At 44.0% G+C, this 16,650-nt stretch overlaps 1 protein-coding gene across 9 annotated transcripts in view; it reads right to left on the reverse strand.

The window, feature by feature from the left end:
• WAPL (WAPL cohesin release factor) overlaps positions 1–16,650 on the reverse strand; it is a 181,126-nt gene that overhangs the window by 116,069 nt on the left and 48,407 nt on the right. For all 9 annotated transcript variants that reach the window (XM_078783251.1, XM_078783249.1, XM_078783248.1 and 6 more), the window contains one exon: positions 6,105–6,203. In XM_078783251.1, coding sequence (XP_078639377.1) covers positions 6,105–6,203 — 99 coding nt within the window. The remainder of the gene's footprint in view (positions 1–6,104; positions 6,204–16,650) is intronic.

The raw sequence follows: 16,650 nt of genomic DNA on the forward strand, positions 1-16,650 counted from the left end.
GAAATGAGATTTCCTTCCGTTGGATTTGCTTTCCAGGAGACGAAGGCAAGTTGTTTCTGGGCAACAGCCTCACCACAAGATTCCGTGTACCATGGACGGGAGGAAGGGTATGACAACTGAAGACGAGATGGGATAAATCTGTGCATGAGAGAGAGCAATTTACTTTGGAAGAATTCCCAGGATGAGTTGATGTCAGAGGTGGTAGAGATGGGAGACCAGTCCAGATGATTGATGGCTGCTTGAAGACCGTGCCAGTTGGCCTGAGTGAAATGCCAGACTCGTCGACGCTGAGCAGGCTCCCTGAGGATGGTCAGAGAGATGTCCACTTTAACAAGGACATGATCAGATGTTCCGATCGGAGCAGAAGAAGAGCAGCAGACATTTTCAGGGAAGTTAGACATAACCAAGTCCAGAAGAGAAGATGTTCCGTTGACTGAGATCCGGGTCGGGAAATTGACAGATTGTGTCAGTCCCAGTGAGTCGCAGAAGTCCTTTGCTGAGGAGCCATGGCTGGTGAGAGAGGTACCCACACCCAGCCAACTGGCATGATGACAGTTGAAATCACCACATATGAGGAAGAGAGAGTTGGGATGAGTAGATAGAAGTTGGTCCATATCATCAGACAGCGAGATGTAGATGGAGTCATCACTGTTTGGTGGACGGTACAACACACATATGAACAAGAGGTGGGAGCGAAGGGGAAGCCGTAGCCAGAGGTATTCCTGGGGGTGAGGTGGAGAGAGTGCAGTGCAGGGCGAGTGAGGAAGAGAGTTTTTGATAAAGATAGCAACCCCGCCTCCAGGACGAGGCTCAGGTCTATCATACCGGAGGAGGGAGTAGCCCGGGAGAGATACTATGGAATCAGAGACATCATAAAGGAGGAAAGTTTCTGTTAAGCAGATCACGTCTGGTTTGACAGAAGCAACCTGTATGGAGAGATCGGTTAAGTTTGAACGAAGGCCCCGGATGTTTGAGGTCCATACCGTTAATGAAGAGGAAGGGGGAGCATCAGATACAGAACAGGGGGGAGGAGGGGTAGGGTAAGATGTGGAAGAGGTGGAAGAGGTAGGGAGAGCTGTTGAAGGTGTGTCAGAGATTTCAGAATAGCTCGGAGAAAGGGAAGGATGGGGCGGACAAAAAGTTTGATGGTGATTGGGTGAGCCACAATGAGGTGTTATTTGAGGAGGGGGAAGAGCGAGGCAGAAGGTTGGGGGAGATGGAGGTGAGAGTTTGAAGGGGGAAGAAGCGGGGAGGACGCTTTGAGGAGGGGGAGTGAGCGGGGGGAAATTGAGAAGCAATGAGGGTGGGGAGATTTGAAGGGGAGGGGTGAGGGGGGAGTTTGGGAGGGAAGGGACAAGGGGAGGGATTTGAAAGGGATGGGATATGGGGGAGATTTGGAGGGGAGGGGTGAGGCAGGAGTCTAGGAGGGGAGGGGCGAGGGGGCGTCTTGGCGGGGAGGGGTGAGGAGGTAGTTTAGGAGGGAGGGGGCAAGGGGGGAGATTTGAAAGGGATGGGTGATGGGGAAGATTTGGAGGGGAGGGGTGATGGGGAAGATTTGGAGGGGAGGGGTTATGGGGAAGATTTGGAGGGGAGGGGTGAGATTGGATTTTTGAAAGTGTACGATTTATGGGAAACGAACATTTATTGCAAAATGAGTTTCTTGTGACCTTCGAGTTAAAAATACGTTTAAGGACGCTGGATGGAGGATGGAGTGCAGGAGAGTTTAGGGAATGTAGAACAAAGGCACTATAGGAGATGGATATTTTTTTTGGGATGAATTGATTTGGTGAGCAAGTCGAAAGCAGCCTTTTAAAGAAGAAGAAGAAAAAGGTGTTATAAAATATGACGGAATACATAACTTGAGGGGAAAGTGTAAACATTGAAGGTTAATGAGTGAAAACTATCTGGGGAAATGGGGGAGAAACACGTGGTCGAAGAACGAACGAACGAATAAGAATGAATAAACGAATGAGAACAGAGAAGGAAATTTTATTTTATTTTATTTTATTTATTTTTTTTTTGAGTTGAGATTTACACAAGGAAGGAGGCTATGGGTGAAAAGACTGGGAATACAGAGGACGAAAGTTATTGGATCACAAACGACGGACCACTGAGAGAAAAACAAAGCCTCAAGGTTGTACAGTGCACACTGTACAAGGCCTTGCTCGCGACACGGCAAACAGACGATCAATTTATGAAAGATAAACACCGAGAAACAACCAAAGTTGCACACAATAACTTCACACACCGAAAGATAAATACAGTTTCGACAAAATACAATTGTGAACAGACTTAACTTCGAAAAACGTGGAGACCGTGTGGAGCTTCGAAAATCCCTGCCGCCGTCTCCAAGATCTCGCGAGATCCAAATGACCCAAATGACCCAAATGACCCAAATGACCCAGAGGACCCAAATGACCCAGAGGACCCAAATGACCCAGAGGACCCAAATGACCCAGAGGACCCAAATGACCCAAATGACCCAGAGGACCCAAATGACCCAGAGGACCCAAATGACCCAGAGGACCCAAATGACCCAGAGGACCCAGAGGACCCAAATGACCCAGAGGACCCAAATGACCCAGAGGACCCAAATGACCCAAATGACCCAGAGGACCCAAATGACCCAGAATTTCTGTCTCTCCAAAAGTGAAGCTCCAACAGTGTAGACGTTTCTGTCGCTCAGATGTGTAGACAGTTTCTGTCGCTCAGATGTGTAAACAGGACGTCATCAAATCTATATTTAGGCTAACCATGGGCTACCCCTTTGGCTGGTACGCGGCCGCTCGCTAGTACATAATATAGGATATATTTGTTATATGTTGTGTTATAGGATATATAGGATATATGTTATATGATATAGGATATATATAGGATAGGTTATAGGATATATATGTTATAGGATAGGAATATAGGACCCAAATGACCCAGAGGACCCAAATGACCCAGAGGACCCAAATGACCCAGAGGACCCAAATGACCCAGAGGACCCAAATGACCCAGAGGACCCAAATGACCCAGAGGACCCAAATGACCCAGAGGACCCAAATGACCCAAATGACCCAGAGGACCCAAATGACCCAGAGGACCCAAATGACCCAGAGGACCCAAATGACCCAGAGGACCCAAATGACCCAAATGACCCAGCGGACCCAGAGGACCCAAATGACCCAGAGGACCCAAATGACCCAGAGGACCCAAATGACCCAGAGGACCCAAATGACCCAGAGGACCCAAATGACCCAGAGGACCCAAATGGCCCAAATGACCCAGAGGACCCAAATGACCCAGAATTTCTGTCTCTCCAAAAGTGAAGCTCCAACAGTGTAGACGTTTCTGTCGCTTAGATGTGTAGACAGTTTCTGTCGCTCAGATGTGTAAACATGACGTCATCAAATCTATATTTAGGCTAACCATGGGCTACCCCTTTGGCTGGTACGCGGCCGCTCGCTAGTACATAATATAGGATATATTTGTTATATGTTATGTTATAGGATATATAGGATATATGTTATATGATATAGGATATATATAGGATAGGTTATAGGATATATATGTTATAGGATAGGAATTTTGTACATTTAATAAATTTTTAAGATTACAAAACTATTTGTTTTGTATTTATGGATGTTTAAATCAAAAGAAAAGTACATAATGTGAATACTAGTAGCAATTTTACAAAAACCATGGCATAATTTCAAATCTTGACCCGAGATGATAATTATGCTACATCATAATTTCCATGTGCCAACCTGGGCGGAATCCAAGTGGATTCACTTGTTATGTTTTATGTGTCCGTTTTTGTTTTTTGTGTTTTATGTGCTAATGTGTGTTTAATGGGCTAGCTCTTACACGAGCCTCGATGTTGTATACAAAAAAAATAAAAATAATAGTATTAAAAATATAAATGTAAATCAAAAATTAAATTTAAAATTAGCTTGAACACAAGTGGAGGAGAACCACAATCAACCATATGAAAACCTTTTTTTTGTCATATAATGGCATTATAATCAAAAACGGTACAATGTCAGATAATATTCTGATTTAAAGTTTACTGGTCAGGGAGAGTTTTTTTGAAGTTAAGTTAAGCTGAACTATACTAGAAATCAATGAAATACAGACAAAGTGCAATGGCAAGCATATTACCAAATGAGATATCCTGCCCTCCATTATTTTGAACAATAGATTAAAGCGGCATTTTGGAGCAATTTTTTAAAAACATCACAAAGCCAAATGTTATAGGAATGAAAAAAGTTGGTAGACAATGTTTGCCCAAATGATTAAGAAGCTTTATTCAGTTTTCAACAAATTTCGTCGGCATAAAAGTTAAACTGGATGAAAAAGGTAAGAGGATTACACAAATAATTTTTTTATATCTCAAGGAATCTATATTCTTTAAAAATGTAATGGCAAGGCGAATGTAGAGGTGGGGGGAATTGGGAGGATGGGAGGGGGCATGCAGAAGAGGTAACTCTATTTTGGGGGGGAAAAGCATGTTAATAAAATGGAGGAATAAGTAATAAAGAGCAAGGGCATTGAATGGTAAGAATGTGAAAAAAGTGGGAATATTCAAAAGGTAAGAATAATTGAAATTGTCAAAGATCGAGCTAATAACCTTATTTTGTTGTTCAGCATCTTAAAATTTCAAATGTTAACCAGATATGATAGAATGAGTGGGTTGACTAGGTTGTCCTTGACATGTAGGGTGGCAATGGCTAACAAGTACCTTTTACCAACAAAAGGGTAATCACACCACTGGGAACCAAACCAAACCACTTTCTCTTTCTCTCTGCGTTAAAGTTAAGTGCACATCCACCGTAAAACAAACCCCCTCCAAAATCAAGCGTTCTCCATAATGCAAATCAAAGCATTTGCAGATTAATCGGTACACAAAAAAATTAACTCATTATGCAATAAGTGCTTCCAAAATATGTTTCACTAAAAAAAAAAAAAAAAAACACCTTTAGAGGCCATTTTGCCCCGCAAAGCGGGGGTTGGCCTTTTTCGGGAACCGTGGTTGTTGTTGTTTTTTGGTCCCCTTTTTGAAGCAATGTTTTACGGCCGGATGCCCTTCCTGACGCCAACCCTTTTTGCCGCCTTTAACGACAAACAGGGAATTACCAGTGAACTGGTACTCAATTAGCCGACCTCGGAAGGATGACAGGCTGAGTCAACCCCCCTGGCGATAATTCAGCGATCGACCGGGATTCGAACCCAGGATCCTTGGATCCTAAACCGGCACCCTAGCCGCTAGCCCAACACCAGGGATTGGGAGGATGGGAGGGGGCTTGCAGAAGAGGTAACTCTATTTTGGGGTTTCACTAACATTCACTAACACAACACCATGTTTCACTAACATGCAGGAAATATATAACACCTCTCCATCCACCACAAAAACCCAAAAACTGAAAACCAATTTCTTCTTTAATTCATAAGCCTTAAGCATTTACACACACCGTCTCATGAAAAGGGTAAATTATTTACCTGCTCATGCAATTATCAAAATTATTTTGAAATAAACATTATGGAGATGAACATCGTGGCAGGGAAGATATCTTCCCAGGACATTACCATGGACATCCAACCAAAAGGTGGCAGAGCACAACGATCACAGATTTGCAAAAGTGTCGTTTTTATTATTTTTATTTTTTTGTTAATGAGTGCCAGTAACAACGACAGCAAAAGTATCACAAGCCCTTTGGGCTTTCGCAACACTAAATATAATATTGTCGAATTGATCGCTGAGAGCTTCGAAAACATATTTAACAGCTATTTTACCATTAGGCAATTTGCTTACTTGTCCATTATGTTTACAGGTTTACCAAAACGGTACAATAGAAGACAATACAGTTGTTTGATAATAATAAATAAATATACTATGTATATATATATATATATACACACACTTACACATACACCATTAAAGATATAAACATGTCACAGTTCCCAAAAATGTCCCCCTCACATACTGATTCACTTCAATGTTGGTAGCCATGTGATATATGATTAAAGCAAATTGGCAAAAACTTCACATAATCTCAGTGGGTGTCTGCCATTACCATGTGAATTTTAACAATGGGGGAGGGGACAAAGAAAAAACCTACCGGAGCACTGGCTATCCTGAGTAGCTCTGGTAGTTCCAGCTCCGTTTCCATCTTGTGCTGAGTCCAGTGGCGAGCATTGTAAACTGCTTTGCCAATCGGCTAGAAAATAAAAAAGTGGCAAAAATCATTGGACAAAACATCTGCAGGGAAGTGAAACAGGAAACACTTCAATATATATATATATCATGTAATAGGTTATCTTTGAGAAGGCAACCATTTTGCAGAAAACTGCATACTGTTGCAACCAAGCATGTCCAAGTTTGAGGCCACTCTGTAGGGCTGTAACGTTTATCACCCGTTACCGATTACCCGTTGCCGAGACAACAGACCAAGACTTGGGGCTTGCGAGGAACGCACGGTGTTGCCCGCACCCCGTCGCCATGACAAGGGAAACGGCCGGGCTAGGACAGCCTGTCACCGGGGCGTGGGCTGAGACAGTGGGCGCAGGCCCACTAATTAAACCGCCAAAGTGACGCCACTGCTCATTTCAAGATAAGGCGGTGGGCAAGTAAAAGGGAACAGACATGTCGCCGTGAAGCTGTCGAATACCCAACCACCATGGTTTATTGCAATTTGGAAAGGTTAACAGGCCACCACGGCAAGCGCCCTCCAACCCTCACAATCTTAACCCTTTCCAATCAAGGCCATGGCCACATGACAACCTAAAAGGATCATAAAGAAGCATCATGAGAAAACAGTGTCACGATATGGATCCGATGAACAACATACGCAGAGATCGATTGTAGTGAAATGAAAAAACAAACTATACGAGACCAGCCATGATGAAATAAGCAGTGCAGAGTGCTGTTTCAATGCAGGTAAAAATGTGAGTGATGGTCATAAATAGTCATTTTCAGCTCGTCACAGTTTGGGATTGTAAAAATCATTTACTTAGTCTCTGGGAATTTCATTGCCAAAATCTTCATTTCCATAGGTTTTTAGCACTATTTATCAAAAGGTTTGGTGGGTAAGCAACCCAGGAAATTATATTACATTTCTCTCCAATTCATATGTCCACAAATAATTTGATAACAAAAAGGTATCATCATCCACATCATAATCATCATAAACCCTTTTGATAACATTAATCAAGCGGCAAAATCAATGGCAGAGTGGGTAACAGCAGAAATAAATCGATTGCTTGGGATGATGTCAGCATTCCCGATTATTGACCGCCGATTCACAATCTGGAGTCGCAGTGTGCAGAATATTATTTTACTTTAGCCCCAAAGCAATAGCCACTGCATGAGGATTTTAAAACGTTTCGCAAGTTCACTTCACGTGTTGTGCAATAAGCGCAATCTCATTGAACAGAAACAAGGACAACATATGTGATGGTGATGCCGCCAGTCTCCAAATGAGGTCAGTAGCTAGAAATTGGAATTCAAAGGAGGAATAGCATGGGTTTATTTGAATCTGGTTCCTTTGAATTCAAAGACTACAAATAGAAGAAAAGTCTTTGAGAGGATTGAATGAAATGTAATGTTGTTCATGTACTTGGAATAGAGCATGTTCAAGCTTGCCAAAGCTAAACTATCCTTCCAGTAGTAAGGAATCTCGATCGGCAGGATAGCTCATCAAGTCACTCAATGCATGCATCTATTAAGTGGAATTATACAACTTTTCATGCCTGATCCAAACAACAATTCAAAAACGAAAATAAGAATGTCAGTTACAACTGACAGGTATCACCACTGTGCTGAGACCGTTGCAGCTACGCTTTAGCTTTTGAGCAAGACTTTTATGCAATAACTGAAGAGAGATCGACTGAGAGGCAGTTGTTTCCAAATATTTTAGGAATCACATGTGGAACAGACCAAATTCTTCATGAATTGCATACAAATGTCTCCAAAATGTTCAATTACCCTTTATAAAAAGTGAAAGTCTGCATCAAGAAGTGCGATATATGTTTGCCAAGTTCAAATTCTTATGAGTGCAACACAAAATTGACAGTTATGAGATCCACACCACCACTTATACCTGTTAGCTATAATCGCCATTCTCAGTTTGCCGGTTATGAATGATAGTCTGGACAAGACTTTGGAAACTGAACTTGGTCAAGTCAAAAATCTTTCCCTCCAGAGTTCAAATTGATGAAACCACTGAATGCTGGTAAGCTGAAGTCACAATATGGATGCTTGTTTGTCTGTTAACAAGATATCTCAAAAAGTTGTGGACGTATTCGGACGAAATTTGGCGGAGAGGTAACGTATGTGTCAAGGACGAAGTTATTAGATATTGGCGAAGATCCGGATCCGGCTAGTAGAATTTTTTTAAAGTGATTCCTCATCATTGGGAGAGAGGGCGAAAAAGATATGTAACAGGATATCGCAAAAAGTTGTCGACGGATTCAGACAAAATTTGGGAAAGGTTGCGTATGTGACAAGGACAAATTGATTCAACTTTGGTAAAGATTCGAATCCGGATCCGGATCAGAGATTTTTAGTGATTCTTCACCATTGAGTGATCAGGATAAAACTGACATATAACACGATATCTCAAAAAGTTATGGACAGATTTGGACAAAGCATGGTGGACCGGTTAGGTGTGTGACAAGGACGAATCAATTCGATTTTGGTGTAGATCTGAATATGGATACGGATACGAGAATTGATCTATTTTTACGGCATAGCCCATAAGGCAAAGCCGTCTATAACAGTGTATGTCTGTCCGTATGTATATATGTATGTCCCCTCAAACGTACACCAATCAGAGCTGAGGATCTGGTCACATGACAGGGGTGATGTGATGTCATTATGGCGGTACGGTGGCTGGCTCCGCACACCGCCATTTTGATTCCAATTTCGTTCAGGCTGAACATATCGTCGAACCTGTCATATATCAGAATCGAAATGCTCCATGCTTTCATAATAATAATAATGGTGTTAATACTAATAAGATAGTAAATATAATCATAACACTGCAATCCCTTTGTCATTATTGCAAAGTTTCTAGATTGAAGTGGTGTATGGTTGGTTCATTGTTTTTTGTTTTTTTTGCATACAAGATCGAGGCTCGTGAAAGAGCTAACATTAATCACACAAAAAAAAAAACCGACACACAAAACACAAAAAACAAGGGGAGCGGTAGACAAGATGGGGAGAAAGGGGGAAGGACACAAACACAACATTTGAGAGCAGGGACATCGGGAGGACTTGAGGGGAGGTGGGAGAGGAATAAAACATATGAACACTGCAAGGACTCTGGGGTGAATTACCGGGGGTAGAAAAGATCAAGGTTTTCGATGGGGGAAGATAAGAGATGGTGGTGAACAGCTGTTTTAAAGACCTGGAGGGAGGAGTGGGATTGAAGGGAGTGGGGGAGTTTGTTCCAGAGGCGGGAGAAAAGGGGAATGAAAGAGTGAAGGTGAGCAGAGAGCCTAGACTTTGGCAGTTTAACCATAAGAGGGTTGCAGGCAGATCTTGTGCGACCTGAAGGAATATTGGGGGGACAGAGCACAGAGAGAGCTGGGGGAGCAAGGCCGGAAAGGATTCGGTAGAAGACAGAAAGACCACCAACCTGCCTGCGGTGAGTGAGTGAAAGGCCCTCGGAGTTGACTACATCGCAGGAGATTCCAATGATTCTGAAAGCTTTGGCCTCAACAGCGTGAAGCCGAGCAAGGTGTGAGGCAGGAGCACCAGCCCAGAGGGGGGAACAGTATTCCATTGAGCTGCGGATGAAAGCCTTGTATGTGGTGAGGAGCTCAGGTGTGCCAAGGAAGGACTTCGCACGACGGAGGATGCCCAGTCGGCGACTGGCGTTGGAGGCCAGCTTGGAAATGTGGTTTTCCCAAGAAAGATCATGGCAGATAGTGAGACCCAAAAGCTTGAGCGACAGAACTTCTTGGAGAGGATTGTTGAGAAAGTAGATTTTTTTTTTTTTTTTTTTTTTTTTTTTTTTTATTTTTTTTTTTTTTTTTTTTTTTTTTTTTTTTTTTTTTTTTTTTTTTTTTTTTTTTTTTTTTTTGTATACAAGATCGAGGCTCGTGAAAGAGCAAACATTAATCACACAAAAAGACAAACCGACACACAAAACACAAAAAACAAGGGGAGCGGCAGACAAGATGGGGAGAGAGGGGGGAGGACACAAAAGAGAGGGGGAAGAAGGGGAAGGACACAAACACAACATTTGAGAGCAGGGACATCGGGAGGACTTGGGGGGAGGTGGGAGAGGATTAAATGGTTGGGTTGTCCAGTCGGTCCTTTCGGAGAGACATTGTAAGAGTGTGAGATTTGTCAGGATTGAAAGACATGTCCACTTGTTTGACCAGTCTGTGATTTTGTCCAGGTCTGCAGAGAGTGAGGAGGCTGCAGACTGTCGATCTGAGGGATGAGGAATGGAGCGGCAGATAGTGGAGTCATCAGCAAAGAGATAGAGAGGATTTTCCAGAGAGTCAGAGAGGTCATTGATGAAGACCAGAAATAGCACAGGGCCCAGAACACTACCTTGGGGAACTCCAGCCAGAACAGGAAGGGAAGATGAGAGAAATCCATTCAGGGCCACACGTTGCCTACGACCAGAGAGGAAATCCGCAAGCCATGAGTGGAGATTTCCCTGAATACCATAGGAGGTGAGTTTGGTGAGCAGAGCTGGGTGCCAGACCGTATCGAAGGCACGTGATATGTCAAGTGAGACAGCTCTGATTTCCTGTTTGGCATTGAGGACCTCCATCCATTGTTGAGACAGCAGAAGCAACATGTCCAGAGTAGAATGACCTGGTCTGAATCCAAATTGATGATCAGAGATCAAGCCATTGGAGAAGAGGAAGGATTTGATATCTGAAGCAATGATGGATTCCATGACTTTGCTGATAATTGGGAGCAGGCTGATTGGTCTGTAGTTGCAAGGATCTGTTTTTGCACCTTTTTTGTGTAAAGCGGTAATGTTTGCTGATTTCCAAGATGCTGGCAGATGACCTTGATCAAAAGAGAGGGTGAAAAGAACAGAGAGAGGGTGAGATAGAGCGGCAGAGCAGGATTTTAGGACCCGAGGGCTGATGCCATCTGGTCCAGTTGCAGAATCAGAGTCGAGGTTTGATAAAAACTTCTCCACCTTGTCAGGAGAGAAGGATACAGAGTCCAGGAGCAGTTGGGTTCGACTGGGAAAGGTGGGAACAGAGAGAGATGGGTTTGGGACACAAGATTTTGAGGCAAACACAGAGTTGAAGCATTCGGCTTTGTCACGTGCGGTGTCAACTGTCACGTGCGGTAAGGGAGGGGATGGAGGGGGAACAAACACCAGAAACGGATTTGACCAGACGCCACCGGTATTTGGAGGAAGGAGACAGGTTTGAGAGTTCAATCTTGAGTGTGGAGAGATAGTGCTTCCTGGCACTCCTGAGGGTAGAAACACACTTGTTTCGAGCTTGGTGGAAGGAACTGAGATTGCCTTCAGTTGGATTTGCCTTCCAAGACGCAAAGGCAAGTTGTTTCAGGGCAACTGCCTCACCACAAGATTCAGTGTACCATGGACGGGAGGAAGGGTAAGACAACTGAAGACGAGATGGGATAAATCTGTGCATGAGAGAGCAGTTTGCTTTGGAAGAATTCCCAGGAAGAATTGATGTCAGAGGCATTAGAGATGGGAGACCAGTGCAGTTGATTGATGGCTGCTTGCAGACCGTGCCAGTCGGCCTGAGTGAAATGCCAGACTCATCGGCGCTGAGGAGGCTCTCTGAGAATGGCCAGTGAGATGTCCACTTTAACAAGCACATGATCAGAAGAACCGATTGGAGCAGAAGAAGAGCAGCAGACATTTGCAGGGAAGTTAGTCATAACCAAGTCCAGAAGAGAAGATACTCCATTGACTGAGATCCGGGTCGGGAAATTGACAGATTGTGTCAGTCCCAATGAGTCGCAGAAGTCCTTTGCTGAGGTGCCATGGCTGGTGAGAGATGAACCCACACCCAGCCAGCTGGCATGATGACAGTTGAAGTCGCCACATATGAGGAAGAGAGAGTTTGGATGAGTTGATAGAAGTTGGTCCATGTTGTCCGACAGAGAAATGTAAATGAATTGTTGACTTGAAACATAGAATAAACCAGTGCCTCAATGCAAAAATAATTTAATACTTACATTATTTGCTAACTGGTATCCCCACCCAGGTCATACTATCCTCATCAACTAAAGTATCAACCAAGCCCGGCAATGCCGCCGTTAGACTTTTGGTCTGTTTTAAGTGATTCTTCACCATTGAGAGTTCGGGCGAAAAGCGCTACATAACATGATATTGTCAAGTCCGTGGCCGATGAAGACCTTGGACGGATAGCTGTCAAGCGGAAAATTGGCGGTACTTTTGGCGCGCGCGGGACAAAAGGCAACAGGGTGCTTACCTGCACGGAGTTCACGGGGCTTATATCCGAAACCCACGAACACAGAAACACAGAAACACGACACAACAAAAGAAATGTACAATAAAGGATTTAATGAAATTAAATTACAGAAATAAAATGAATGGTGAGGTAAATCTATAATCCTAAATTGAGACGTCCCCACACAGACATGAAAACAGACTGGGGAATGATTAAAGAAAATAAAAGAAAATCCCCCCTTTTTGCCGGCACTCAGCTCTGGTCTCGCCAAGCACTTTGGTGGGGTCTGTCGACATGAGGACCGCGTGACAAAGTGCCGAAACAATGGTGCCGGTCAATCGCGCCAGCACACCGAGCCATGCAGCAGGCAGCCAAACGTCTCCCGCTCGATCCCAGGTCAGCCAGCACAACACGGTCCTCAGCTCCCTCGAAGAACACCGAGTCAAACAACACCCCTGGCTCCAACGCTGCAAGATTCTCTGGGCGCCGAACAGTTCTCCCTAAGCGCACACGAGAAACACGACCGCCTGCCACGAAGCCAGCACAAGAGAGAGAGATCGATTCTTCTACCTCCGTTCTCGAAGTCTCTCGATGACGTCACCCCAACCAATCATGCACTTCGGGGGCGGGGCCTCACGGCCCTCTTGACCGCTCACCGATTCTCCGGCTCTACTGGGCAGTGCTTAGCTGCCGATTACGATTCCTTCAAGGCTAGATGCTTTTAGGGAGCTGGGAGTTGGGTGGAAGCTGAGGCAGGAGGTGTATGAGCTGCTGAAGGAGTTCACCTGCATGGTCTACAGTCATGCTCACATGACGAATGTCAATAAGGTGAGGGTGCTGATGCTCAAGATGAGGAGAAGCTGAACAGCAAGTTCAAGGTCAAGCTCTCGCAGCTGCTATCCTGCAGAGACTCTCTCATCCCTCATATCAACCAGGTGAACTACAGAGTGGGCCAGTGGAGGCGGTCCCACATCCCGATGCATAATCTCCCCAAGCCCAAGGACAGACATGGCTGGGTGAAGAGCGATGGCACCCTTGAACCGCTCTGGTCTCTCGGGCCAATCCTTCCTCCTTCACTCCTGGAACTTCTGGACTCTCCTGAGAGTGAAGATGATGGCAAAGAGAATGACGATGGACTCAGTGAGTATGATGACTTGATGGGTTACCAAGATGATTGAGAACGAGTCATTTCCTTTGATTTGACAAAATAAAATAACGATTTTTTTTCTATTTTGCCCCATTAAACTGCTTTTTGAATCTCAAAAATGTTGCTTTCAAACGTTTTCTCATGTCAAAATTGTATGGAAAAGTGGGTTTATTTGTCTATGATGTCTTGTTCAAAGGTTATGGAAATCCTTAGCTTTAGTCATTCACACACGACAAAATCCATGATGGATGCCGTACAACCCCCGTAGTGCAGTTTGTTTTGATGGGAAAATCTGAGATTGGTTAGTAGACACCCTTATGAATATAAAAATAAAAGACGTTAAATTTTCCATCTGGGGGATTGGGGGGTCGGGTGGGGGAGAAAAGGAGGTAGGGGAGAGGTGTGCGCAGGGTGCCCCATCTACCAGCCAAACTACTTGGGATTACCTCTGTAAATTGTGACATGTAGGCGAATGACGTATGAACAAAATAACAGACAAGAATAACCAATATTCTTGCGTATCTTTGATTTCACAAGTAACAAACAAACAGACAAACACTTCTCGAGTTAAACATTGCGAGTCACAAAAATGTACCTGATTTGAAGAATCTATTTTTTTAAATATCTTGATAGGTATAAATGTCTTGAAAAATAGTGAATTTAGAGGGTAAGCATTCAAATTTTTTTTTAATCAAATGCATTTTGCAATTTCTATTATTATTATTTTACAGGTAACCCATGGCACAACTAACAACAGGGGAGCAAATCTTCATTGTCGAGAAGAATGTAGAGCTGAGATCAGTGATATGAGTCCAGTGGGTATTCAGAAGACAATTCCTTAGGCGTATTGCACCAACCTCGGAGACTATATATCGTACAGTTTCAAAGTGGAGTGGGACATGCTTTGTGAAAAACAATAATGCAGGACACTCTGGACATCCAAGGAATATTCGAACTCCAGAGACCAGAAGCAGAATTAGCGAATGGGTTTGCATGTAGCCCGAGTAAATAAAGAAGGTGCATTTCGCACGACATTGGAGTGTCTCAAAGAGTGTCATTAGAATGTTAAAGTATGATCGGAAGATTCTCTCATAAAATTCAACTGATACAGCAGTTAACCTCAGATGAAGAGCGATGACGTTATGAATTTTGTGTGCGATTCAGTAAGATTATTGATCAAGCTGGAATCAACAGACAATTTTAGCGATGAGGTTGTGTTCACGTGAATGGTATGGTAAACAAACAAAATTGTCGGTTTTGTGGGATGAAGAAACCAGCCCACTTTGTTGAGTTACTTCTCCACTCCCGAAAAATAATGAATGTGGTGTGGTCTCGGTGGTCATCGGATTTACAATCCATACTTTTTTTTGAAGATCAGGACACTGAGGAAGGGGTGGCTGTGAATGCGGAACATTACGTACATATGTTGAAGACATTTTTCTGGAGTCCCGTGAGAAACCAGACGACGGTCTCCTTGGGTTAACCTGAGGCGGTCCCTTCAGGAGGGTGCCTGGAACGTTCTTACTCTAAGAGAGGATGATCACCTGTCTCTGCTGTCATCTGAGCTCCAGCGTTTGAACATCAGTGTTGCAGCTCTTTCTGAGGTTCGGAGGCCGTCATGGTGGGTGGTTACACCTACTACTGGTCTGGTCGCTTTGGTAGTTACCATGCCCAGGGAGTTGCTATAGCGGTATCCAATAAGCCGACTCCCAGGATAGTCAAGGTAACACCAGTCAACGAGCGTATTATGAGACTGAGATTTCGTCACTCTTTGGGTGTCATTTCCCTGGTCTCTGTATATGCTCCGACTGAGGAAAGTGATCTCACTGTGAAGGAGGCATTCTACGCCAGGCTCGAGTCTATGGTTGATCAGTGCCCCAGGAGAGAAACTCTTCTAGTCTTGGGGGATTTCAATGCATCGACTGGCACTGACAGGGATGGTTATGAGGCATGGGTTGGTCCCCATGGATCTGGGACTGTGAACCAGAATAGCACTAAGTTCATCGGCTTTGCAATAAGTCGTGGACTTAGGATGGCTGGCTCATGGTTTCAGCGCCCACGGCCTCATCGCTGGACTTGGTATCCCAATGCTGGTGGTGTGGCAAAGGAGATTGACCATGTGCTCATTGTTGGTCGATGGCAGATGCTCCAGAGCTGCAGGGTCCACCGGAGTGCTCAGTTCCTCCACACTGACACATGAAAGCCCGCTTGGAGTTTGCAAAAAAGCACATAAAGGACTCTCAGACTGTGAGAAACAAGATTCTATGGGCTTTCATGTGTCTTTCACTGAGGAGAGGCTTCCGTCTGGCCACTCTGCCATAAAGCCCAGATCGGTGGAGTGTTGCAGTGATGGTTGTCCTTCTGGAAGTTTCTCCCATCTCCACACAGGATCTCTGGAGCTCAGCCAGAGTGACCATCGGATTCTTGGTCACCTCTATTACCAAGGCCCTTCTCCCCCGATTGCTCAGTTTGGCCGGGCGGCCGGCTGTAGGAAGAGTCCTGGTTGTTCCAAACTTCTTCCATTTAAGAATTATGGAGGCCACTGTGCTCTTGGGAACCTTCAATGCAGCAGAATTTTTTTTGTAGGCTTCCCCAGATCTGTGCCTCGACACAATCCTGTCTGAGCTCTGCAGGCAGTTCCTTCGACCTCATGGCTTGGTTTTTGCTCTGATATGCATTGTCAGCTGTGAGACCTTATATAGACAGGTGTTGCCCTTTCCAAATCATGTCCAATCAATTGAATTTACCACAGGTGGACGCCAATCAAGGTGTAGAAACATCTCAAAGATGATCAAGAGAAATGGGAGGGACCTGAGCTAAATTTCAAGTGTCATAGCAAAGGGTCTGAATACTTATGTCAATGTGATATTTCAGTTTTTTCTTTTTAATAAATTTGCATAACTTTCTAAAATCCTGTTTTCTCTTTGTCATTATGGGGTATTGAGTGGAGATTGATGAGGGAAAAAATGAATTTAAAAGATTTCAGCATAAGGCTGCAACATAAGAAAATGCAAAAAAAATGAAGGGGTCTGAATACTTTCTGAATGCACTGTATCATATAAAGTAAAGTGTCTTGCATCAAGAATAGC

The sequence above is a fragment of the Myxine glutinosa genome, chromosome 8 (assembly GCF_964187855.1).
Source record: "Myxine glutinosa chromosome 8, kmMyxGlut1.1, whole genome shotgun sequence".
Lineage (NCBI taxonomy): Eukaryota > Metazoa > Chordata > Myxini > Myxiniformes > Myxinidae > Myxine > Myxine glutinosa.